The sequence below is a fragment of the Zalophus californianus genome, chromosome 10 (genome assembly GCF_009762305.2).
Source record: "Zalophus californianus isolate mZalCal1 chromosome 10, mZalCal1.pri.v2, whole genome shotgun sequence".
Lineage (NCBI taxonomy): Eukaryota > Metazoa > Chordata > Mammalia > Carnivora > Otariidae > Zalophus > Zalophus californianus.
This window is the reverse complement of record NC_045604.1, coordinates 70,576,981-70,602,410: the sequence shown is the minus strand read 5'-3', so window position 1 is coordinate 70,602,410 and position 25,430 is coordinate 70,576,981. Positions and strand designations below refer to the sequence as shown.

Sequence of the window (25,430 nt, the reverse complement as noted above, 5' to 3'; positions counted from 1 at the left end):
ACCTGGGAGCTTGCAGTCTGCCCGTCCTCCATCCCTCCAACAACCACAGCTTACTTTTTATTTTCATCTTTATCTTTTTTTAAAGATTTTGTTTACTTCTTTGACAGAGAGAGAGCACAAGCAGGGGGAGCGGCAGAGGGAGAGGGAGAAGCAGATTCCCCACTGAGCAGGGAGCCCGATGCAGGGCTCGATCCCAGGACCCTGGGATCCTGACCTGAGCCGAAGGCAGACGCTTAACTGACTGAGCCACCCAGGCGCCCTTTATGTCTTATTTTTTATATCTTATTTCTATCCACCCAAATTAAAATTGCTCTGGAAATTTTATCATCTTTAAGAAATACTAAGATCTGGAACACCTAGGTAGCTCAAATGGTTAAGCGTCTGCCTTCGGCTCAGGTCATGATCTCAGGGTCCTGGGATCGAGCCCCGCATCAGGCTCCCTGCTCAGTGGGGAGTCTGCTTCTCCCTCTGCCTGCAGCTTCCCCTGCTCATGCTCATGCACACACTCTGACAAATAAAATCTTTTTTAAGAAGAAATACTAAGATCTGATCATCATTCCTTATTTTAAAAAAGTTTTTTTTTTTAAGATTTTATTTGACAGAGAGAGACACAGTGAGAGAGGGAACACAAGCAGGGGGAGTGGGAGAGGGAGAAGCAGGCTTCCCGTGGAGCAAGGAGTCCAATGAGGGGCTCAATCCCAGGACCCTGGGACCATGACCTGAGCCGAAGGCAGACGCTGAATGACTAAGCCACCCAGGTGCCCCTAAAAAAAATTTTTTTTAAGCTCTTAGAAATTTTGATCACATCTGAACTTGGTGGTAAGCGTTAGAAGCCACACGAGACCTATTCTTCTCTTCATGCTTAGGTGCAGTCAGGTATAGCAGACGTGGACAGGTGTGGACACGTGCAGGCAGGTGTAGGCAGGTGTGAGCCGGCAGAGCAGGCACGGGCAGGCATAGGCAGGTGTGGGCAGGTGTAAGTGTGGTGCTTTGTGGGAGGCTCAGGTCCCTCAACCCCAGGCTCTCCCACATATTCCCACTGGCAGAACCAGAGGAAGTTCCACAGGAAAACCACTGACAGCTCCATGGTTTACTGGCTTCTGATCGAGAACCATACATACAAGAGACTCAAGACTAATCCTAGGCCCAACGAGCTGGGGCAGATTTGATGCTTGGTCAGAGGAAACCAGATGGACGGCGTACATTTGCTGCCTGCCCTGCCACCCTGAAACCGTCTGCAGTGTGAATGCCTCCTTCCCTCATGTCTCCTCCAGGGAGTGTGGCCCCCAAACACTCGGGTCCTTCAACCTGGGCTGCTCACAGGACTTTCCTACTCAGCTGGGGGTGCTGACCACAGCCAACAGCACGGTCAGAGCCCGAGCTTTGGACACCACCAGCCCTCGGAAAGGCTGTGTGGTCATAGACAGTTGTCCCCAGGACCCTCTTGTGAAGGCATGGGGTGGGTGTCCAGGAAACTCACCGCCCTGGACAGGGGGTGAGCTCTTTGGTTTTCACTGTGCACTAACCTGCTAACGGCTGTCCCAACCCAGGCCTACAAGTATCTGGAGGAGATGCGGAAGCGAGTGCCCTCTGCCAACATGTCCTACTACGTGAACCAGCGGACCGTGGATGCCGTCCACCAGGGCCTGGGCATCCCTCTGGTGCGCACCGTGCCTGAGCGCGTCCGCCACAACAGCGTGGAGGACCACAAGGAAGTAGACGAGGAGGTGCTGGAGGAGGTGGAGAGCGACCCCTGACAGTCGCTGCTGCAAGCTCCTCTGGAACTTTCTGGGGTTGGTAGCAAGAGCCTGACTTTCTTGTTGAAATATAAACTGGTATTTTGACGCCCCAGGGCACTGGCTGTCCTGTTTAGAAGGGGCAATGTGTGTCCTTCCAGCATTCCTGGCCCCTGCGGTCCCTTTACTAGGAAGGGAGTTGGCTCATCTTTTCCATGACAGTCTCCCAAGTAGATTGTAAAACCTGAAACGCTAGAACTCGACGGATTATGCGTGTTAGTATATTCACCGCACCTCGTCCCAGCATGCAGGCAGGCACCTGAGAGCACAACTCACGATTTCCAGCAGGACACACCGTTCCTGACCACAGGGCCTGGTGTCCACTGGAATGGACGTGGGGGTGGCCTTGCCCAGGTGACACGGTGGCCTGTGCGGGGCAGGTTTCCTCCACGAGGCAGCCTTGCGGGTGCAGCTCTGTCCCCAGCTCCCGTGAGGAGGGACCAGCCTCAGGCCGTGTCAGGGCAGGTAGGGGGACCTTGGGCTCTCCCACCCCCAGCTCCTTCCACAGCTGCCAACACCTATGCCCCTTCAAAGGGCCTACTGAGGCACTGTGGGCCCTGCCTGAGCAGTGAGAGCCACGAGGCGCGGGCTTGAGTACCTGCAGCTCCCTTTTATTCTTCCTTTTTGTGTTTTTTTAAAGTCTGCATTCAGGTGAGGAAGGGGCTTGGGGACAGGCTAAGAATCAGCCCGCAGGGGCCCCAGTGGCTCCCTCCCTCCTCGGGACCTCTGGGCCACGTTCAGGTGGCCCTGTCCACGGGGGCAGCGCTGGAGGCCCTCGCGTGGACCACGGGCAGAGCCCTCGGGCGGGCCGGGCTAGCTCCAGCGGGGCGGGGCCTTCTCGGGCAGGGACTAAGGAGACGACAGCGGGACGAGTGTGTCTCTGAGCTTCTCCAGAAGCAGGAGCGCTTTCACCGCCAACACCCTGCAATCCTCGTCGGGGTCCTGCTCCGCCACATCTGCCAGGCCCAGAGAAAGCGGAACGTCGGCAGCGTGACCCAGCCACGCAGGCCAGCCCTCCGCAGTTTTCTGTCAGGGAAGTCTTCCTGCACGAGTCCCCGCGGGCCTGGTGTGTCCTGGCTGCCCCCCACCCGAGATAGCAGCACCTCACACCCCAGCAAAGGCCTTTACCCCCGTCCCTGCACGGGGGCAACGCCCCGCTCCCCCTGGGGCGATGGTGGCAGGGAAGCAGGGGGACCCATCCCAGGACTCGGGACACCGCGCGCCTGCAGCACGAGGCCCTGAGCCGTCCCGACACATGTGATCAGAGAAAGCCACACTGAAGGGCACTCTGCAAACCGACCAACACGACGAAAGGGGCCCTGCCTGGAGCCCGGGTCCCACAGAAAGGAAAGACAAAGGCTGTCATCAGACCCCTGGGCCTCCGAGCATGGCAGCACATTAGACCATAGAGTCCCAGTCGTGGGCTCCAAGAGTGGAAAGGTGTGCGCTCGCTCTGGGCAACTCAAGTGCCTATAGGTGGGAGGTCATGCTGGCTCCAGCAGACTTTTCAAAAAGAACCTTGACGGGGGCAAAGTTTGTCAAAATGCTAATCGGCAGGGGCACCTGGCTGGCTCAGTCGGTTAAGTGTCTGCCTTCGGCTCAGGTCATGGTCCCGGGGTCCTGGGATCGAGTCCTGCATCGGGCTCTCTGCTCAGTGGGTAATCTGCTTCTCCCTCTCCCTCTGCCTGCCTCTCTGCCTACTTATGATCTTTCTCTCTGTCAAGTAAATAAATAAAGTCTTTAAAAAAAAATTGCTAATTGGCGAACCTGGTGAGGTTACACAGTGCTTGCTGTGTGGTTCTTGTAATCTTACTGCCGATTTGGAATTTTCCAGAACAAATACAGCCCTCATCTCCCACATTAGGGCACCTTCTCTTGGGTCCCCCTGCAGAACCCCCACAAAGTGACCCGACAACAGCCAGGTCCTCGCTGCCCCATGCCCTGACGGCTATGGGGACCCTCCAGGCTGCACCAGCCTCCTCCCTCCCTCCTCGCCAACATGGCTGGGGGCCTGGTGCTCACCGGCCAGCCAGGGCCGGGCTTCCAGCAGCTCATCGGGCAGGTCGGCCAGCAGTCGCTCGGCCGGAACGCTGAGCAGGACAGAGGAGACCGCGGACAGCAGGCCCCGGCGCACGTAGCTGACAAAGGAGGCCAGAAGTCGGAGTCCTGATGGAGCCCCAGGCCAGGAAGACCCCACTTCTCCTCGGGGTACAGTAGACACACAGGCAACCAAAGCATGCTCGACCCCACCCTGCCCCTTCCTGCTTAGGAAGTGCCAGGCCAACCTAGGAGCCGCCCCCCACCTCCTGCTGTCCACGTCACGGCAGGATTTGGAACCCCGTCTGTGTGTCCACGTGGGACCACTGCCCTCAGCCTGACGGCCACTCACGCGTCACCATGGAAGCGAAGGGTCCACACAAACTCCAAGAGGGCCTTGCCCATGGCCACAGCCACCTGAAACCACAGAGACCAGTGGGCAGGGGTCCTGGCACCCAGAAGCGGTCCCCACCTTGGAGCCTGTGCTTGAGTCCCCGTGAGGCCCTCTGTGGGGACAGCCACCGGCTGCCACCCCCCACTCACCGTGGTGTTCACAGCCAGGTACATCAGGGCCCCTAAGGTGTGGACCAATCTCCCAAGAACCAGTTGGTCCTCTCCCAAAAGGTCGAAGGTCACCAGAGGCCTGAAATAGAGAATCCAGTGAATGTGCAGGCTGGGCACTTGGAGCTGGCTCCCAAGCCCCTGGGCCACTGAGGGACACCCGGGGCCCCGGACGCTCCTCCTCACTGCCCGTCCCCATGCGTGACCCAGAGTCACGAGGGGAAGGTGTTGGACAGACAGATGCAGAGCGGGCGGAGCAGTGAGGCACCACAGTGCAGCTTCAGCCCCGCGGCCAGAGCCCGTAATCTGTGAAACGGTGGCACCTGTCACCCTCGCGTCACCTGCCCAACCCAGGTCATGACCCTGCTGCAGGACCGCAGACCCCACGCTGGGAAGCCTCCTGTCCACGAGGGCATGCAGGCCTTCCACTCACCTGTCAAAGTGCCGAATGAGGGGGAAGAAGAAGTAGCCAGCCACCAAGTTGAATTCGTTGGGGCCAGCATCCGGCCCCCGCCTGGGAGAGCGCTGCAAACACACGGTGCTCAAGGTGCCACGCCCCTCCCCCAGGCAGGACTCCCACTGTGGGCACTGTCCCGTGCGCCGTGGGGCGCGAGCAGCTCCCGGCCCCCGTGACAGCCCCAAGTGGACCCCGATGACCCAGCACACACCAGGTCCGTTCCTGCTGACACAGGATTCCTCAGGCCATTTTCACGCCCACGTCTGTAGTCCCATCTTAAAACCACTTTACTCTGATGCCCTACAGCACGTGTCCCTCACTCAGTTTGTACCCAAAACTCCCTTCACAGAACGCCAGTGCCAGCGCCATCCCGTCCCGACTCAACCGCCACCCCCACCCATGCAGGCAGCGCCTAGAGGCCACTGACCACTCAGCACCCACTCAGGCCCGAGGACCTGAGCCGGGTCCCAGCTAACCTGAGAGAACCGCCGGGTCTTGCTTCTGATCCGCTCCTGCACGACCGCCCGCCAGGCGGGAGCCTGGGTGCTGCTCGGCTGGGAGGTGGGGCTCGGGGAGCCACACTGGGGAGGGAGGCGTCCAGGCCGAGACAGCTCCTGGGCAGCCAGAGTCAGAACCTAGAGAAGAAAGACCCAGGGCAGTTGTCGTTGCTCTAGGGAAGGATGGCATTTTCCAAAATTCAAGGTAAACTGAGTAACCTCAAGCCCTTTGCCCCACTGGTGCCATCAGCCCCCCAGGCGGTGCCAGAGGATGTTCTGGGGACCACACAGAACGTCAGTTCCGAGTACCCCAGTGTCACCGCACTTGTGTGGGTGACAGGAGGGAAAGCTGGACGGCCCCCTGGCAACAGCCCAGCTGCCTGGCTCCTGTGCCCGGAGCCCCTTCTATTCCAGAACCTCGTCCAATCTGGTGCCCAGACACCTGGGAAAAGGGAAGAAGCTCAGGCCCAGGCTGTGCATGGATGGGCCCTGGGACGCATGCGGGACGCCCCGGCACAGTCAAAGCCATAGATGGCAGCCTGGTGCCGGCAGGCGCCCGCCCAGGCAGTATGTGCCAAGGGCCATTCCTTTGAGGGTGATGCAGGATGCTGAAGGTCACACGACACAGTCAAGGACCAAATGCCACTGAGCGGCAAGCACGGAGATGACGACCCTGTTTGGTGCCGTGACCGTGGTGAGTGCACAGCTCAGCGGCAGCAAGTTCACCTCACCTGGCCATCACCAGCATCATCTCCAGAACCCCTCCGTCTTCCCGAACAGGAGCTCCGTCCCTGTGAAACACGCCCTCCCCACTGTCCACTTCCTGTCTGATTTTGACCCCAACGACCTCATGAAGGCAGAGCCCTACACCACCCTCCTCTCGGGACCGGCTTTTCCACTGAGCACAGTGTCCGGTAAGTTCCACCACATGGTGGCAGATGTTAGAACGTCCTTTTTTTATAAGGCTGAGTAACGTTCCATCGTGTGGACAGAACGCATTTTGCTCACCTTAAGATGGGAAGTCGTAGTGCGTAGGAATTCTATCTCAATAAAGCTTTTGTCTAAGGTAAAGGACGCACGCAGCGTCCACTGAATCCTATGTGCTGTCAAGACAACCCCAGATGGGTGCCGGTCCCAGCCTCTCAAGTCCAGCAACAAGGGACCTGGGGAGGCCTCTGGTACTGGCCACATAGCTTTTGGCAAGTATGCGTTCCCCTCCCCTCATGAGGGCACCTGGGCCTGACGAGTGGACAGAGGGCCCCGGGCACTCACGTCCAGGATGTCTATGCGCTGCCGAAGGCTGAAGTTGAGAGCGTAGAATTGTGAGGTCAGATACTCTGCGACCTGAGCTGGGCACACGAGAGGCCACTGTGGGCCACCACCCAGGGCTAGGGCCCCCGTGCAGGCGTTGCCTGGCAGCAGGACCGCAGCACCACCCCACCCCTGGGACTCACCGGGGCCGGGTCTGTGACCACGACAGCCACCAGGGCTCGCTGGCGCAGCCCCTCAAACCCCACCACGCTTGTCTTCTCCTCCAGGTGCAGGAGCACCTTGGCCAGCTCCACGCTCACCTGCACACAGGGGTCAGCGTGCCTCAGTGCCCCACCCCGACCCCAGGCGCACAGGCCTCCCGGGCAGACACACAGCCCTTCCTCACCTCGCGGGTGGCAGCCGGGCTCCTGACGATCAGCCCCTCGAGGGCTCGCAGGGCCGCTTCCCAGCGCTCCCAGTCCTCAGACGAGGTCAGGGCTACACAGAACAGACGGGCCTATGCTGGTCCTCAGCCCTGACCTCGTGTGAGGCAAAACTGATGGCCAGGGTCTGGGCGCTGGGCCGAGGCAGGCAAGTCCCGGGCCACAGGCAATTCCCGGGGCTCAGCCACCGCAGGGCAGGCACTGGTGGGGCTCACGCCGGGGCAGAGACCCACCTTCCACACAGTCCCGTACGTAGGCAGGCGCCTTCCCACTCTTCAGCTCTTGGTCCCCCGACATGTCATAGGGGACAAGCTCATCGTCACTGGGGAAGCAGCAGAGACCCGCAGAGCCAGCCCGTCACCCAGGAGCAGGCAACAGGCAGGCCGTGCTCCTGAGCCACCGGCCTGAGCCACCCCCAAGTCCCCGAAGCCTCAGGAACAGCAGACTTTTCCCATTAGGGCGCTCGGGGAGAGCGGCACTGCAAGGCTGACCCGCAACCTCCACACAGCCAGGGCCGTCCACTCCCACGCTCACATGCACGGGGCTCTGCTCCCCCATGTCTGCAGCTTCCACCGGATACCAGCCCCTACCTGTCCAGGTCAGAGCCTGAGCCCTCTGGCTGGGCCTGGGGGACACCACTGTCCACGCTCCCTCTGTCAGGGGTCTCTGCAGCCGGGCTTTGGAGAACAAAGGAGCCCTTCGAGGAGGCCCCACATAAGCTTCTGGCCCTGGAAGCCACCGTCCCTGGGAAGTGTTCTCCCTGCCCCCACCCTGCGCTTCTTTGTTTGTGTCTCAGCTACTGGAGTCCAGGAGGACAAGGTGACAGAGAAACGCACGTGCGGGAATGGGCCCTGTCCAGCAACCACGCCCAGAGCTCAGGGACCACGGGGCATGGAGACCCTCACCTTGCCTCTGCCTCCGAGGGGCTGTCAGCCACAGGCGGGGGCGCCGCCAGGGCCAGCAGCTCGCGGCTCAGCTCATCCTCTTCATACTGCAACGCACAGAAGGCTGGAGCCGGCCGGGGGCGCGCCAGAGGGGCAGGTCCGCGGCCCCTGCCCCCTCCAGCACAGCCCACGACTTTGTGAGTCTCTACAGGGCAACAGGTAGCGCTGGGTGTGCAAGGCCGGGGAAACCCCCCCTCCCGAGGGACCGGAATCCCCCGAGGACATCCTGGGGGGCTCCGCAGGTGGAGGGGAGGGGACTCCTGTCCCCCACGCCTGAGTCCTGTCCAGAGAGAACACTTCCGGATGCCCTAGGGAATCCACCTGGGGGCTACACTCCCTCCCCTCGGGGTGCGGCCCTCAGCGGGGCCCCCAGGTCCCGTTCCACGCCAGCACACGGGCCGTAGCCTGGACCCAGGAAGGCGGGGTGACATCGGGGTGGGGCAACACTGAGGGTGCCGCCCTCGTTCACCTGGAACCTCAGGGGAGGCCCATCAGGGTGGATCCGGGCACTGGCTACTCCGGCCACAATCATGCCCAGGCGGCGCACGGCAGGCAGGCTGCTGTCCAGACGAGTCTTCACTCCCGCCATGAGGCTAGCCAGCAGCTCTGGAAGCCCCAACAGCAGCACGCTGAGCGCCGGCAGCATGTGGGGACATGCACAGGGCTGGGGCAGGGGCCCGCCTACTCACCGTCCTGGCTGTCTCGGAGCTCCGCGTCCTGCAGGTGCGCCAGGCAGATGAGCAGGGCTGAGCTGATGTAGCGTTGCTGCGGCAAAGGTGCATGGCGGATGGCACTGGGGCTGCCCCACGTCTCCAGGAGCTCCTTCAGTGCCTGGCGGGCAGCACAGCCGGTCACATGGCCCCGCCTGCCTCCCTGCACGGTGCCGCTGACCTGGCCGGCACCCGTGGCCCACTGCCAGCCCGGGAGACGCTCTAGCCGGCACTCTCTGCTTCGGGCAGGGGCCTTCTCCCTTCCCTTCCCAGCAGAAGGTGGTCCCAGCACACCAGGGATGGAGGGCCCGGACGCACTTACCTGTCCGAGGAGCGGGCGCCGCTGGCTGTCCATGGCCAGGTACCCCAGCAGGCTCTGTAGCATGGGCGTCTGTGACAGAGACCGGGCGTCCGGTCACTGCTGACCAGGCAGACACCAGCTGCCCATGTAACGGTCCAAGGACCGTCTGCCCAGGGGTCCCGGAGCAGAGGCAGGTCTAGACTGAGGGTCAGCAGTGTTTCCTGGGCAACCGAGCTCAGCTCCAGATGCTACGGTCACTTTTGGGCCCTGGGGTGGCCCTCAGCCCACCCCCTTACCCCAGTCTCACCGAGTATCGATACTGTAGGAACAGAATTTTTCGGGTCATCACAAACTGAGCCTTCTTACTCTTCAACACCAGGTTCCCCAGGAGCCGCGAGAGGACATCGGGCCTGCAAGGCACAGGCGAGGGGAGAGGGCAGAGCGTGAACTTCAGAAGTCCCCAGCTCCGCGCTAAGCACTGGGAGCCCGGGGCCCGCGCCCCAGCTCTGAGTCACACCTGATGCTCCCTCCTCCCAGGGACAGCCCAGCACGTCCACACTAGCGGATGTCCCTACCCTGGTCTGGCCGCGTCTAGTAAGGGGTGACAAAGGAGGCACGGCCTCCCCGCGTGAGCTCGCAACACGTACAAGGGACGGGAGACTTGCTGTCCCTGGAGACCCGCCTCCTGCTCCTCTGGCTCCTTACCCCGAGGCGGCCTCCACCAGTCCCGTTAGCAGAGCCTCCGTGGCCCGGTCGGGCACACACTCCACCAGTCGCCAGCACACGCGCTGCCAGAGGCAGCTGCCCTGGGTGAGCGCCGTCAGCCGCGGCACCAGCACGCCCAAGATCTCCTCTGAGGGGAAGACACGGAGGCCCTGAGCTCGGGGCCACGCGGCACCCAGCGTCTACAGCCCACGGGTCCGCCAGGGGGGCCTGGCCCAGGCGAGGGGCTCAGGCTCCACAAGGGAACTGCGCTGCCGGCCCCCGCCCGGGACGGCTGCAGGAAGGGCGGGGAGACGTCCGCAAAGGACCGTGGCTCCTCCCGGGACAGGGAACACTCACTCTGTCTCCCGTGGACACAGGCCTTCCCGAGCACCTGAGACAGGAAGGAGACGGAGCAGTCCCAGCCACCTGGGACGGGAAGGAAAGCAGGATCTCAAAGCAGGGCAGCGGTAAGTCCATGAGACACCTGACTAGGTGGGAACAGACCTCACGTCTGCAGCGGCATCTCTGCCTTGTAAAAACACCGTTTCTCTCTGTCTAGTTCCAACTGAAACCTCAGTAGCACCGTCTCGCACTGGAAGCACCCACCATAATTTCACACTCCGCCTGCTTAATCGCCTGTGATGATGCCATGGAGTACGGCTCCGTGTGGTGGCACAGGGTGGAGGAGGCACCGAGGGGCAGGCCAGGGCAGTGAGCCCTGTGGGGCACGTCTGAGCCACCCGCAGGGAGGAAACGGGGCATGGGGAGAGGGGAGGACAGGCCCACCAGCCCCATGATGGGGGTGCCTACCACGAGACAGTCAAAACGTGCACGAAAGGAAACGGTGTATCTGCCACCTAAAGAGGGGCGTCTGAGCTCCTACAAAGATGAACCTGATGCAGCCACCCAACAGAAGCAGACGCAGTCTAGATTTGCTTTGGACATGTTCAGAACATGCTGGAGGCTTCTCCCAGCACAGAGCAGGAGGAGGGGCAGCCTGGCTAAACAGACGCCAGCGCACCTCGCCTCACCCTGGCTCCCTGACCCTCTGCAGTGGCGGGTCCTCCCTCGCAGGGCGGGCACAGGGACGACATGAGCACACGCATGAAGGGCACCCACTCCACAGCCTCAGCGAGACCCTGTGTGCACCCCATGATGGGAGAGCAGAGGGTGGTGCCGATGCCAGGGCCCCAACCAGAGCAGACTGAGTGATGTGGTCTCTAAGACGCTCCGTGAAGGCCCCGGCTATGAGCAGCCCCATCTGGATGGCTTCACCGATGGGTCCAACCAGGAGCTAAAGGAATCAAGGTCAGCTCCATCTTCAAGATCAATAGCCAAGAAGTGGGTGAAGCTCAGCGTGCAGGTTGCTACCACCCCACACAGGAGACAACATCTGACCTGCCAACAGCATCACCCCGAGAATCCCAAGTGCCCCAAGGCCATGAGAAGCCTGGACGGAGGGAGGGAGAGAAGGAGGGAGGGACGGGATGGTGGCCAGAGAAAATGGCTGGAAGGACAGTGTGCAGGGGCCCGCACCTCGGAGAGAGTCCACCACCGCCTGCAGCACCCGCATGATCTCCTCGCCGAGCAGAGGGAAGTAATTCTGGGGGAGGAATGCTTCCAGGTTCTCCTGCTGTAGACGGTTGCCTAGGTGGTCGGGCAAGCCCACCACCTTGATGAGGAGCGTCTCCTGGAGCAGGCGGAAGGCCGGCTCCGTCAGCTGCCAACACTGGCCCTCCATCACCGCAGCCATCCTGCCCGCGCTCAGGAACCTGGCCAGCAGCTGCGCCATCTTCATCAGACGGAAGCTTGGGCTGAAGCAAGAGCAGGTGTGAAGGGCAGAGCCACGAGCCCCCGCCCTCGGCGTCCCCAGCCCAAAGCAAGAGCAAGTAATCCCACAGCTTAATCAGTACCTGACAACAAGTATCTAAATCCCACTGCCAGACAGCCAGTCCCTGGCGGGACCCAGAGCAGCTTCCCCACCATGGAGTCACTGGATGCTGCCACTGTCTTCTCCCACTCCACACCGACTCTGCTGAAACCCAGCTTCGCCACAGCCAGGAGGCACGTGGCAGGACTGTCTTGTGCTCTGACACTGAGTCCGGGAACCACCTTGAGCAAGGTGTCCCCACGAGTGTGCTGTGGGGCCCAGGGAGGGGCTTCCCTGCAGAGCTGAGAGCCACAGAGTGAAGCAAAGGGCCCCACGAGGATGGCAATGCCCACTGCCTACCGATGTCACCCCAGTCTGGAGCCAACCCACTGGCTAAGCCACCGGGATGGGAATGCTCTCACTCACTCCCTTCGCCAGCATGGCAGGACGTAGGGCAAGGGCCTCTTCACTGCAAAGGAGATCAACACAGACCGCCTCAACTTTGCAGGTGCTCTGCCGGGCGCATGCTCTTTTTTCTCACCTTTCAGGACACCACATTCTCACACAAGCTGGAGAACCTGCCCGTTCGCAATCCTTCAGGCCACACTCGTGCCTCAGACAATACAAGTGACCCCATCATCAGACTCCACTCACCCGGCAGCACCCTCGATGGACTCCATCAGCACCAGGAAGGCTTGGTCAGCAGGGCCCTCCAGGAAGAAGCTGGCCCACAGGTCCTCCAACTGGCCGTTGGGCAGAAGCTCCAGCCAACCTGGGCTCAGCCTGCCCACTAGACATCGGAGAACGGCGGAAAAGTGCATCCTGGCAAACTCCTCCTGCTCCCCGGGAAGGGCTGGGTTCTCCGCTCCACTGAGATACCGCTTCAGGGCCCCCAGGGTGGAAAGGAGATGGCCGCCATCCTCAGAAGAGGAAAGGGTGTGAAGTGCTTCCCGGACAGTGAGCGCGACTGCAGACTGCACTGGATCCATCCTGGAGGCCACAGGACAAGCACATGAGAAGTCCACGGAGCCCTTGGCACCCGTGCTGGCCTGGTCTCAGAACCCCCACCCTCTGGCCCCTCTTGTTAAACTTCTGGGGACCCCAGTCTCTCCTCACCCCTGCTGTTGTCCAGCAGTATCCTCCCCTCCAGCATCTACCAAGAGTCTGTTCACAGCTTGGTACCCTCCACCATAAGGCACTGTGCCCCGGGGTCACAAGTGGGGGTGCTATTGGCATCTAGTGAGTGGGTGGTAGAAGCCAGGCATGCTGGTAAATATCCCCTATGTACAGGACAGGGCCCAGGGCAGAGGCTTATCCAAACCCAGATGTCAGCAGTGCTGGGGCTTGGAGACCCTGGACTACAGGCGTCCTATCACTTCTAACTCCCTGAGGCATCATCCATCTGCCAAACTCCCTTCTCTCCCAGAAACCAAAATCATCTGTGCTCGTATTTGGGGTCAGGTGCCCCTGCAGGGTTGAGTACCATTAGGTAGGCACCTATCACCAGTGCATCCAGCCATTAAATAAGGCTGCATCAGGGGCCCAAGAAGGATCCCCACGAGCCGCCTCCCCACCCAGCCGGGTCTACGCGGGCTCAGATGCGCAGGCCGGATAACATGCCAGCGACCAACCCGTCCCACGCTTCCTTGCCCAGCGTGCGCCGGGAGTCCACATGGTGGTGCGGCGGGCAGGGGCCTCGTGGGGCGGGCAGGGGACCTCGGGGGATGGAAGGGGGTCTCCGGGGCGGGCGAAGGCCTGGGGACGGGAGAGGGTCTCGGGGCGAGCGGGGGTCTCGGGGGACGGGGGAGGGTCTGCGGGACGGGCGGAGGTCTGGGGACGGGAGAGGGTCTCGGGGCGCGCACGGGCCTGGGGACCGACGGGTGGGGGGTCTCGGGGAGGCGCGCACCCGCTCGGTCCCGGAGTCTCCCCGGCGCGCTCACGGGCGGCCCCGCCGCTACCACCCCTCCGCCGATTCGCCCCGGCCGCCGAGGCCCAGCTCCGCACGCGGTTCGCGGACTAGAGCGTGAGACCACGGAGCATGAGCTCCCCGCGCGCTGGCAGAGCTGCCGCTGAATTTCTCGAGTCTGTGGGGCCGGTCCCCGCGGGCAGATCGCGACGAATCTGTCGCGAAGCCCGGGACCCGGAAGAGGCGTGGGGCGGGCGGCCGCATCTACATCTGCGCCTGCGCCGAGCGGGGGCGTGACCCTGGGTGGGTGGGGACCTGGAGTGGGCGGGCCCGACAGGGGTAGGCGCCGCAGCGTTCCACGCGGGGGTCGCCAGCAGCAAGTGGCCGTGAAAATTGGCGGAAATCCAGTTCCTTGGCCACTTTCCAAGGGCTGCTCTTCACCCTGGCGCACGTGCGGTGGGCAGCGTCGGGGGTGATCTGGGAAGACCTCAGGGAAGTGCCGGTTCCGCCTCGACTGCCCTTGTGGGGAAATCTGGGAAGCATGCATTAGCTCAGCATGCACTAATTAAATGCGTGCTGCGTGGGACGCCTGGGTGGCTCAATCGTTGGGCGGCTGCCTTCGGCTCGGGTCGTGATCCCGGGGTCCTGGGATCGAGCCCCGCATCGGGCTCCCTGCTCGACGGAGAGCCAGCTTCTCCCTCTCCCACTCCCCCTGCTTGTGTTCCCTCTCTCGCTGTGTCTCTCTCTGTCAAATAGATTAATCTTTTAAAAAATAAAATAAAATAAAATAAATGCGTGCTGCGTACAGCAAGCACTCCTCCAGTGCGGAGAATGAAGCCGATCAAGTGCCGGCTCACAAATCAGGGGCACAAATGAAGCACAGGCGCGAGAGGTCCGATGGCAAAGAGTGATAAGAAAAATTGGGCAGTAGGCGCCTGCGTGGCTCAGTCGGTTGAGCGTGGGACTCTTGATTTCGGCTGGGGTCATGATCTAGGGTCGTGGGACAGGGCTCTGGGTGGGGTTTCGCGCTGGCCGGCCGGGAGGCAGCTGGAGATTCTCTGTTCTCTTCTTGTCTCCCTCTGCTCTCCCCCCGCTCGCGCGTGCGCGCGCCCTCGCTCTCTCTCAAATAAATACATAAAAATCTTCAAAAAAAAAAAATGAGGCAGGCTGAGGAGTCTCGTTTTGGAATTCCCGTCCTGGGTGCAGGCAGGAGAACGGGCGGTAGAGGGCAGCCGCGGGCGCAGGGAGCGCAAGCGCGCGGCTGGTGCAGCCCAGGTGTGGGCCTAGCGGGGAGGAGGGCTGGCCTGGGATGCTCCCGAGGGATGTGGGCTGGGACAGGATGCCTTCCTGGGACTCCGGGAACTCCTCCCAGTCCGCTTCTGGATGAGAGCCTCGCTCTCCACTTCCTACAGCAACTTCAATCGACCTTGATCCCCGTGTTTCCCCCAAGCCTGTTAGGCTACTAGGTGCTTCCTGAAGCGCGGAAGATAAGCCTCCTAAGCCTTCACGTGTCTGAAAAATGTCTTTGTTCTTTGCCCGAGGCAGGTTCACATTTGAGCTAGACGGACAATTTTCATTGGAAATTATTTTCACTCGGAGATGTGAAGGCTTGCTCCTCTATTTTTGGCAGCCAGCATTCAGTTCTCTGAGGAGAGTCTCAGTCTCTCAGCCCATTGACCAGGTTTTTCCTCCGTGGACACTTCTAGAATCTTCTCCGCATCCATGGGGTTCTGACACTTGACGAGACACCTGGCCCTCTCTGGTGCGCTGTCTTGAGACAGACAGATGCCCTTGACTGTGGCACCTTCCCAGACTATCTTCCTGTTTTTTTTAGTCTGACTCTGCACTTGCTTTTCATTGGATTGACCTCAAAGGCCATGTTTTCTTTCTCTCTCTCTCTCTCTCTCTTTTTCATCTCTTTGTCTTTTTGCCCTACTTTCTGGGCAATTGCTTAAACCTTGCCTTTCAGCTTTCCTGATTTAATTATTTGGAAAATCCTCGTTTTCATCCTTCAAGAGTATCTTCTTCCTTGTTGATTTTTCCTTTTCTCATAATATCCATGTTTTCGCCTTGCGGACACAAAGGTTTTCTTGTCTTTCTGGGAGTAGGAACTAAGATGCTTTAGAGCTTTTCCTTTGTCTCTCTGCATTTTTCTGTTTGTGCAGATTTCTGTCAGAGGCTCCCATGTCTAGAGATCCTAAGCTTAGCCTTCATATTAAGCATGAGACAGTCAAGGGTGAGAAGCTCTGTATGTGGATGAGGGGAACTTGTTTTGACAGATGGGGGACAGGAGGCTCTTGTTTTTCCCCAAGGCTAAAGAAGCTCCCACCCTTCTCCTACCTCCTACCTGGGGCTTCTCCTTTCTGGAAGCTGGCAGAACCCTCAGAGTCCCACAATTCAATGTGCAGACATTTATCTCATCTCTTTTTTTTTCTTAAGTTAGTTTATTTATTTAAAGTAGGCTCGGGGCGCCTGGGTGGCTCAGATGGTTAAGCGTCTGCCTTCGGGTCAGGTCATGATCCCAGGGTCCTGGGATCGAGTCCCGCATCGGGCTCCCTGCTCCTTGGGAGCCTGCTTCTCCCTCTGCTTCTCCCTCTCTCTCTCTCTCTCCTTCTCTGTCTCTCATGAATAAATAAATAAAATCTTTAAAAAAAAAAATAAAGTAGGCTCCATGGCCAGTGTGGGACTTGAACTCATGACCCCGAAATCAGGAGTCACACACTATACCAACTGAGCCAGCCAGGTTCCCCCGTGGACGTTTATTTCAATAACTCACTTTTAGCGTTACCTTTAAAATAAGTGAGTTTTGTTATATGTATAATTTGCACTAAAATTATTTTTTCAAAAAGAACAGATGATGGGGACTGGGGAAAGTCACCTGTCTCTGCATACCTGCACACACCTACATGCCCAGTCTCTCTCCAGGGCAATGTTGTCCAATCAAAATAGGATGTGAGCCCCATATGTGATGTTAAATTTTCTAGTGGCGGTAGTAAAAAAGCGAAAAGAAGCAGGTAAAGTTAATTTTAATTTTGTATGTATATATGGGTTTTTTTTTTTTTGAGCATCCTCCACACCCAACATGGCACTTGAATTCATGACCCCAAGATCAAGAGTTGCACGCTCCACTGACTGAGCCAGCCAGGCGCCCCAATAACATATTTTATTTAACTCTTATCAATCCAGAATGTTACTATTTTGACATGTAGTCCCGTACAATATATGATGATTAATGAGATATTTTACATTCTTTTTTTGTACTAAGCTTTGTAATCCACTGTGCATTATGTCTGTGGTGGATCTCAATTCAGGCCAGTCACATGGCAGGGGTTCAGCCGCCCGCATGGCGCAGGGAAGGGGGGGCCCCAGAGAGCCAGCTGACCACATCCTGCGGCAGGGCTGATGAACAGAGTGTTCACCAGCTGCAGGAGGTCAAGGACGCCCTGGGGACCCAGCAGCTCTCTATCCAGACTCACATGAGTCCCTTTACTCAAGCCTGTGCCATGCCCCAGCCTCTCAAACCTCTCTGTAATAAGCTGAACGGTGGTTCCCAAAAAGTGGGTCCAAGTCCTAAGCCCACATACGTGAATGCAAGCTTTTTCAGAGCCTTGGGGAGGAGAGGAAGGAGCAGGGCCCTAGGACACTGGGCTCCAGAACTGCAAGAGAATAAACTTATTGTTTTAAGCTCCCCCATGGGGGTCACTGGTTACAGCAACCCAGCCATGGTCTAAGTAAGTGGGGCAGGCGGGGACCTCATCCAAGGACCAGCCGCAGGGACCATGATGCAGGGAGGGAGCAGGATAAAACCAGTCAAACAGCCCTGCATGGCTCCTCTCCCCCAGGTGCCACTTCAATGGCAGCAGAAGGACAAAGGTCAAGGAGCCCAGGGCCAAGGAGAGCGCAAGGGGAGGGAGACAGCAGCAGGATGCATGGATCCAGTGTGGCCTGGGAGAGTGACTGGTCAAGGGTAGAGCAGGGGGAACTGAGGAGAGAGCCCCCAAGGGGAGGAAGGGAGTCAGTGTCCCCAGGCCACAACCAGTGACCTGTAACCAATGCAGGTCCAAGGTCAGCATGTTCTGGGTGCTCGTCCCCAAGGCTCCAGGGAGGACCCCTCCTGCCTCGTCCAGCTCCTGGCTCTCCCTGTGCCCGTGTCACCGCAGTCTCTGCCTCTGTCTTCCCATGGCCTTCTCCCCTGTGTCTCTTCTGTCTCTTGTAAGGACACCCTAACTATCAGCATGGTCTCCTCTCGAGATCCTTAATGACGTCTGCAAGGGCCTTTTTTCCAAATAAACTCACATCATAGGTACAGGGGAATTCACGGGGTTAGGACTTGGACTTACCATTTTGGGGCCACCATTCAGCCTACCATACAACCTATACCCCAAAACAAATTAAGGTGGCCCCCAACCCCATTTCCTTTGCCTTATCTGAGGGAGAGAGGTGGGCCTCACAGGCCTCTCTGTGCAGGGCCGGCACGCTGGGCCCCACAGCAGACTTGGCTCCAGGGGCTCCCTGGCCCTGGCCCAGCCCCATCCAGCTCCCTGAGGTGGGAGCTGAGTCCATGTGCCCCTGCTAAAGCAATCACCATCTGCCTCTGAGCCATCCAGGCTGCGGCTCGAACCCAGAATTATTTTCCAGAGAAACTGTTTGCATCTGTTTTAACCCAGCTCTCCAGAGCTCACTGACTGGAGGGCAGATGCTTTCCGTGAAGGTGGCAGGAAGCACCTGACTCCCAGGCAGGGTGGGAGAAGGAAAGCTGGGAGGGCTGTGCGGGAGCAAGCAGCGCAAAGCCAACAGCCCTCTCCGCGTCCTCAGGATGGCCTCCCCGTGGAGGAAGGCCCTGTCTCTCCTCCTTATTTTTGTGCCTATCTGTCTGCATGGGGCTTTGTCACAGGGAGCCAGCCCTGAAGGGCAAAGGAAACCATTTTGTCGAGAGGCTCCGCAGACTGGAAGAGCAGGTGAGTGTAGCCAGCACCTGGGGCAGCTGTGTGTTAAATTCGACAGCCGACACAGAAACAGAGCAGTAAGAGCCCTGCTCTGGGGATGCAAACATGCAGTGCGGGGTTCTTTCCGTCAGTGACTCTACTGTCCCCTACAGTTGGCAACCAGCAGAGAAGGTCTGATGGGCTCTGTTAGGAAGTCAAGCCAACTGACAGTGAGGACAGGGTGGGAGTCGGGCTGGGAGGCGGTGTGGGAAGCCCCGAGAGGGCCGCCAGAGGGGTGCTGGGGCGTGCTGGGCATGGATTTGGGAGCTCTCTGCAGGCTCTGCCCGCTTTGATCCCCGCAAACCACTCACGAAGCCCGCCCTGCCCTATGTCCACTCAGGCAGGACCCTGAGCATCATAGGGGTGCGGTGTGGGAGGCGCGGGAGGCATGGGAGGCATGGGGGTCGTGGGGGGGATGGGGGCCTGAACCCTCACCCCACAGAGTGGGCGTCTCCGAGTGAGGCCGCTGTGGGGCTGGGTGTGGTCATGGGCCCACCCCTCGCGCAGCCGCCTGGGGATCGAGTCAGTGTGGATGGTGGCCAGTGCGTGACAGGCACCCAGAAGCGTGAGCGGGAAGGCTTGTCCCACATCCTCTGGGCCCTCTGTGTCTCTCTCTAGTTCCAGAGGCTCCAAGAAGTGACCTTAACACACCTGCGTGTCCTCGCCAGTAACCACAACCTGTCTTATGGCATCGATGCTCGGTTCCAGAGCCTGGCGCGCGAGACACAGGCTATGGCTCTGGCTGTGAACCGGTCGCAGGCCACCATGCAGGGCGATCTGAGCCACCTCAAGACCTGGATGCAGAAGACCCAGCGCAGAAGCCGGAAGGTGGAGTCCAGGCTGCTGGCCTTGGGTGCCATGCTGAGTGAGAGGGGCAAGCAGCACACCCAGGAGGGGAAGGAGCCGCAGGTGCAGAGGGGCGCCCTCTCTGGCCTGGCCCAGGACCTGAGGGCCCTGCAGGACACGCTTGCTCGCCTCACGCACCTCATGCAGGGCCAGGGCGCCAGGCTGGCTGCTCTCGAGGGCCGGGGGCAGGTGGCCTGCCCTGGCACCATGGCCCCCCAGGGCTGACCTTGGCCCGGTCCCCAACCCTGCCTGGGCTGCCGAGCCCCAGCTCCCCAACGCTGTAGAGGGGAAGGCAGGTGCTCAGACCTTCGCCTGAGACTGGGGACCCACCTCAGGTCTCTGCCGGTGGTCTCCAGGGGATGCGGGCACTCCCCAGCCCAGGCAGCCAGTGGGCTTGGCCCCCCGAGAGACCAGGAGAGAGTAAGTACCACAGCCTGCCCTTACCCCATGGGCCTTGCCTCTCCCCTCTCTCACCTCCTCCAGCCTCTGGTCCCCTCTGGGCAGCCTTCTCCCCTGGGCTGTGTGGAAAGGACACTGGCTTCAGAGCCCCGTGCACCCCCAGAAGAAAGGGGGGCTGTGCAGGTAATGGCCTGTCTGTGGGCCCCCCGGCGCCCTGGGGTGGGTGTGCACAGACGTCAGGCGCTGCTGGGGGGGTCCCCCACACCCATTTGGTGACCTCTCTCATTAGGGCTGGCAGGATAATACAATGTCCCCAGCCATTGCCTGCACGAGTCTCCTGTGCTGGCCCTAGATTCTGACAGGGGTCCCTGAGGGGAAGAGAGGGGCTGGGAGCCCTCCATCCTTGGGTCCAGTGGGCTGACAGGTTAGGGATGTAGGTCCCCAGCCTGCCGATTGGGACCTTGGACCTCACCGCACCCCATGGACCCCTCTGTCAGGCAGACCTGAAGGGGCATGGCCCCAAAGACATTCACATCCTGACCCCTGGGCCCTGTGAATGCAGCACCTCATGCAGCAAGGGGACTTTCCGGCTGTGATTACAGACTGTGAGACGGGAGGGGAGCTGGGATTAACACTGGGGTGAGGCAGGAAGGTCAGAGAGGCAGCTGTGAGTTCAGGGATGGAGGTTAGAGGGACGTACTTTGAAGATGCAGGTGGGGCCGCGATCCATGAGCGGGGGCATCTCTGGAAGCTGACAGGGCAGGAAAGGATTCTCCCTGGGACCTCCAGAAGGAACCAGCCCTGCATCCACCGTGATTTTCATCAGGGGACCCAGGTCTGGCTTTTGACCTCCAAAACTGGAAGATACTTGATTCATGTTGTTTGGAGCCTCTGAGTTTGTGGGGCTTCGTGACGGCAGCCCCGGGAGGCTCACGCCGGAGGTCCCGCTGCTGTGGGGCATGTACAGAGGCTCACTCCCACCAAGGTGTAAGACTGCGCGGGCTCCCAGTCTTCCCACCTGTAGGATGGGCTGATGGTGCAGCAAGGACCCATGGGACCCTGCATGGCCAACCTCACAGTTAGTGCTGACCCAGCTCAGCCACGGGGTCTGAAGCCCATGCCTGGGAGCGGTGTGGACACTCCTGCCGCCACCTGGTGCTGGGGCTGACTCTCCCCCTCTTTCCAGCTTGTGACGTGGGCCCTGTGCTGGTCTTCCCGGACACCTCCACCCAGAACATCGCCTTCCTCAGCCCCGGCTTCCCATCAGGCCTGCGAGCCCTGTCCGTCTGCAGCTGGGTGCGCACAGCCTCGGGCCGCCTGGGCACCCTGCTCTCCTACGCCACGGAGGAGAATGACAACAAGCTTGTGCTGCGTGGCAGTGACTCCCTGGCCCCGGGCTCCATCCACTTCGTGATCGGAGACCTGGCCTTCAGGGAGCTGCCCCTGCAGCCACTGCTGGACGGCCAGTGGCACCATGTTTGTGTCATCTGGACGTCCACCCTGGGCAGGTACTGGCTGTACGTGGACCGCAGCCTCATGGCCACCGGCTCCCACTTCAGGGAGGGCTATGAGATCCCTGCAGGAGGGTCCCTCATGCTGGGCCAGGAGCAGGACAGCATGCGGGGCGGGTTTGACAGCTCTGAGGCTTTCGTGGGCAGCATGGCAGGCCTGGCCATTTGGGACCAGGCGCTGGTCCCCGGGGAGGTCGCAAAACTGGCCACCGGGAGGGAGGTCCCGGGGGGCGCCATCCTGATGCTGGACAATGCCCAGTGGGGAGGCGGATTCGTGCAGAGGGTGAACTGCAGCTGCCTGGAGCTCTGTCCCTGAGGTCCCGTGCCCTGAGCCCGACAGGAACAGCCTCAGCAGCACTCGGCCACCACTGACCCCAGCACGCCCCCGTCCAGGGCCCCCTCCCACACTGGGGAGGGGACAGGGCAATGTGGGAGGGAGGGAGCGGGCCAACAAGTGGAGTGGGGCTGTGGGAGGCCCTGTGGGCTGTGACACTGTTCCAGCCCGGCGAGCACAGGACTCCGGTGCGGCCTCTCGTCTGGGCTGGGTTTGCCGATGGAGAACCCCGTTTTCATGGAACCTGGGTGGGTGCATTTGAATTCTCATGGCCCTCTCTTGAGGTGGATTAGAAAGTGTCCATCTGGGTGGTCTTTGTTCCCATATCCCTCATGAAAAGGACCAGGAACCCATTTCCTGCCCTGAAGCTCTAGCGGTGCCAGAGCCGGTGAAGGGAGCAAGCTATTCAGAAACAAACACGAGCAATCCATGGCACCGCTTTCAAAGTAACCTTGTTGGGGTTTTATCGGAGCAGGTGTTACAACGCTCATCCGCGATGCATGTCCAGTGCAAAGATAGCGAATTTACCCAGCTGTGCAACCATCACCACAGTCCAGTTTTAGGGTGTTTCCATGTCTCTGCCCCCCCAAATCATGCCCGTTAGCGGTTGCTCCTGTCCTTCCAGCTCCGGCAACCCCTGACCGGCTCTCTGGGCGGATTGGCCCATTCTGGACATTGGACATTCCACCTATGAGAATCATATGCCGCGGGGTCTCGAGTCCGCTTCTGTTGCCGAGCGGTGCGCTCCCCAGCCCCACGGATGTGCCTGCACACCAGGGCCCCCGTCCTCTGGGCACTGGGCGCCATCCTGCCGGGATGCACCCCACGCTGCTATCTGTTCATCCGCTTCCAGTCTCTGGCTTCTGTGAATAAAGCTGCCCCGAGCATTCTCATATGAGTCCTTGTACAGACATGGGTTCCTGTTTCCCTTGAGCAGGTGCCTGTGAATAGAATTTCTGGGTCGCACAGTGAACTCACGTCTGAACTTGCTTTTTTTTTTTAAGATTTTATTTATTTATTTGAGAGAGAGAGAATGAGAGACAGAGAGCACGAGAGGGAAGAGGGTCAGAGGGAGAAGCAGACTCCCTGCTGAGCAGGGAGCCCGATGTGGGACTCGATCCTGGGACTCCATGATCATGACCTGAGCTGAAGGCAGTTGCTTAACCAACTGAGACACCCAGGCGCCCTCAACGTCTAAACTTTAAAAGAAATGCCCAAACCAGTTTCCAGAGCAGCTGCCGCCCTCTCTATTCCCACGCCCCGCCAGCACGCGCGCTCCCGCTTCTGGTGTTCTTGCCAAGGCTAGATGTCATCTGTCTGATGTTTATTTTTACTCTTCTGAACCGTGGCCCCTAAAAGAACAGGCACAGACAGGAGGGGCGTTAAGTTTCAGTGTGATGAAAACGAACCCCTACCGTATCCGGGATTCCCAAGGAGGAACCAAACAGATGATCAGGAGGGAGTCTGGGAAGACAGGAGGAGAGGTTTTTTTTGGGGGGGAGTCCCACGCGTGGGAGAGGTGAGGAATCCCTGAGTTCGGAAACAGGCTCAGTTCTTAGAATTCCCCCTGCTTTATTTTGTAAAGATTTATTTATGTATTTATTTGAGAGAGAGCAAGAGAGAGAATGCATGTGCACGAGAGCTTGGGGAAGGGCAGAGGGAGAGAGAGAATCTCAAGCAGACTCACGGCAGAGCACCCCATGGGTTGGGGGGGCACTCAATCTCCTGACCCTGAGACCGTGACCTGAGCTGAAATCAAAGGTCAGACGGGACCCTCAACCACCTGAGCCCTCCAGGAGCCCCTCCCCCCACTTTAAAAGTGGGAACACAAGCTGGAGAAGCCCCATGCCCTCACCAGCCCTCACCAGCCCGCACCACCCGGCCTCCGCGAGGGGCCCTGGTTTCATCCTGCAGCTGCCCCAGGAGTGGGGGGTGGGGGAGTACTCTAAATGACTGCCTCCACCTTTTAGGGCATTCTCATCTCTGCCGCACTGTGACCCCAGCAATCCAGGGCCTTCTGCCCACAGACTCAGCGTGGCTGCTTTCCCCAGGAGTCAAGGTCAGAGGAGACATTCTAGAACCGAAATCCCCGAGTGGCCACACAGACGCTCCCTGAGTCACTGACTTCTACTTCTCCTTATACTTCCCCAGGGCATGTGCACCTTCAGGGACAGTGGCTCCTTCTTGGGCTCTTCCTTCCTGGGCCCCTGGGGCTTTTTCGGGGGCTCTTGCTCAGTCCCCTCTCCATGAGGAGGGAGGGATGATGTGCTGCTTTAGGGGAGACTGATAATCTGACTACTATTTCTTCAGCGACAGCAGGTCCCCAGCATAGAAAGACCACACAGGGTATTATCTCTGGCCCCTCCCCTTTTTTGAGCTTCTAATGCCTAGGGGACCCAGGATGGCCCACCATTCATAGCAGCAATCCCCTACAAGTCCACAGACCCTAACACCACAGGAATAGGGCAGAGAAGACAGTATCACCGCGGGCGGCCACATCCACATTCGGGAAGCTTTGTGGGCAGTGGGATTCCAGGAGGGCAGAGTGGCCTGGGGAAGGTCTTGGAGTCAGGGCTGAGACAGCTTCAGGAGGGCTCTGGTCACTGAGAATTTGGTCTGAGCTCTGTCCAGCAGGACAAGGGAAGCCATGCAGTGTTTGAAGCAGGACAGTCTGAACACGAATCTCATGTGATCGGCCATCCCCATGGGGTCAGTGACAAAGCCCCCCCCCGCGATGCGTTCTGAAGCATGAGCCACCTGCAATCCATCAAACCCCACCTATGACCCGAGTCTGTTGTGTTTCTGGGTAAGGACAACATGACCCAGAGGAGCCCTTCTCATGCTATGGGGACCGGGGCCTGGCAAGAAGCTGGGGCTGGTTTCTCCCTTCCCTGCCCTGCCTGCTTGTCCTCCAGAAGGGCCACTGGTCCAGCACAAGTACAATCAGGCACCTCATCTGTCTGACAGCATTGTCCTGCTGGGCCACAGAGATGCCTCCTGACCTCCAGCAGGACCCACGGACTGCCCTCACTTCTCTACCCCTGGATGTCTTCACAGGAACCCCATTACCCAGTCTGCTCAGTCTACACACACCCAGCCCCAGCCCCAGCCCCAGCCCTGCCTGTGCTTCACGCCTGTGCGCCGGGCCACAACCCAGGGGCCATCACGCTGCTCTGGTCCATCACTCGAAAGGGCAAAGCCAGATGACACAAACGAGAAAACACCCTTTTTTAAAAGCACGTTGTTCTTAGAATTCCCAAAAGAGCGCTGCACAGTCATTGTGGGGAAAATTGAAAACCCTGTCCAACTTCTCTTATTTTAGTTTTAGTTCTGATTTTGAGTTGTGTGAAGGGAGGGGCTCTGTTAACTTCTCAGCCTCAGAGCCTCTAAAACACTTTGTAAATCTTTTCCTTTTGAAAAGTTTCCCAACCAAAAAACAGAAGTTGCAAGACGAACACATTGCAGGTCATTCACGTTGGGCCTAGACTGACCGCGTTGGCCTTGGGCCACATCTGCTCCCCTCTGTCGCTGGCTCCCTGCCCCCACGATGAGGCAACTACACACCTCGCAGCCCATCCACCTGCATGCACCCCGTGTCTCCTGAGAACAAGGACCTTTCCTGCGGTGACCCCAGGACAATGCTCAGCCTTGGGCGGGGAACCCAGCAATCCCACCACCCAGCCCAGTGCATGCCCAAGCTTTGCCAGTTGTCCCAGCAAGGCCAGAGCCGCCAGGAGCCTTCAGCCGTCCTGTCTCTTCAATCCCATCCCAGAGGGCAGTCCCGGCCCTTCGTGGCGGAACAGAGCGCCTCGCGGTTTAGCCGATGTCCCTCAGTTTGGGTGCGTGTGTGATTCCCCCCCTGATGAGGGCACTCGGC

General features: G+C 59.6%; 3 protein-coding genes across 8 annotated transcripts in view; 2 read left to right on the top strand and 1 right to left on the bottom strand.

The window, feature by feature from the left end:
- The window catches only part of IFT140 (intraflagellar transport 140), a 79,826-nt gene extending 77,831 nt beyond the window's left edge, over window positions 1-1,995 (top strand). For all 5 annotated transcript variants that reach the window (XM_027610693.2, XM_027610691.2, XM_027610692.1 and 2 more), the window contains one exon: window positions 1,551-1,995. In XM_027610693.2, the coding sequence (XP_027466494.1) occupies window positions 1,551-1,757 (207 nt within the window). In that variant the 3' untranslated portion in view covers window positions 1,758-1,995. The remainder of the gene's footprint in view (window positions 1-1,550) is intronic.
- Window positions 1,996-2,624: 629 nt separating this feature from the next.
- On the bottom strand, window positions 2,625-14,183 carry TELO2 (telomere maintenance 2). Of its 2 annotated transcripts, none has more exons than XM_027610695.2 (21): window positions 13,479-14,183; window positions 12,227-12,562; window positions 11,239-11,516; window positions 10,060-10,128; window positions 9,703-9,850; window positions 9,305-9,407; window positions 9,019-9,087; window positions 8,676-8,817; window positions 8,456-8,592; window positions 7,948-8,033; window positions 7,633-7,719; window positions 7,276-7,364; window positions 7,006-7,097; window positions 6,803-6,919; window positions 6,621-6,716; window positions 5,328-5,486; window positions 4,828-4,919; window positions 4,377-4,476; window positions 4,186-4,250; window positions 3,819-3,934; window positions 2,625-2,752 (listed from the first exon to the last, which is right to left on the bottom strand). In XM_027610695.2, exons 2-21 carry the CDS (start codon window positions 12,559-12,561, stop codon window positions 2,646-2,648), a joined length of 2,487 nt encoding a protein of 828 aa, XP_027466496.2. In that variant the 5' UTR covers window position 12,562; window positions 13,479-14,183; the 3' UTR covers window positions 2,625-2,645. The 2 variants fall into 2 exon arrangements, with proteins under 2 accessions (XP_027466496.2, XP_027466497.2); XM_027610696.2 differs by having other exon boundaries at window positions 6,621-6,692; window positions 13,479-14,181.
- A 4,111-nt stretch (window positions 14,184-18,294) lies between these two features.
- Window positions 18,295-21,535, top strand: PTX4 (pentraxin 4). The gene is given in 5 exon segments (XM_027609937.2): window positions 18,295-18,402; window positions 18,404-18,436; window positions 19,082-19,522; window positions 19,525-19,729; window positions 20,895-21,535. Coding segments are annotated over 5 exon segments (1,428 nt in total).
- Window positions 21,536-25,430: the final 3,895 nt, after the last annotated feature.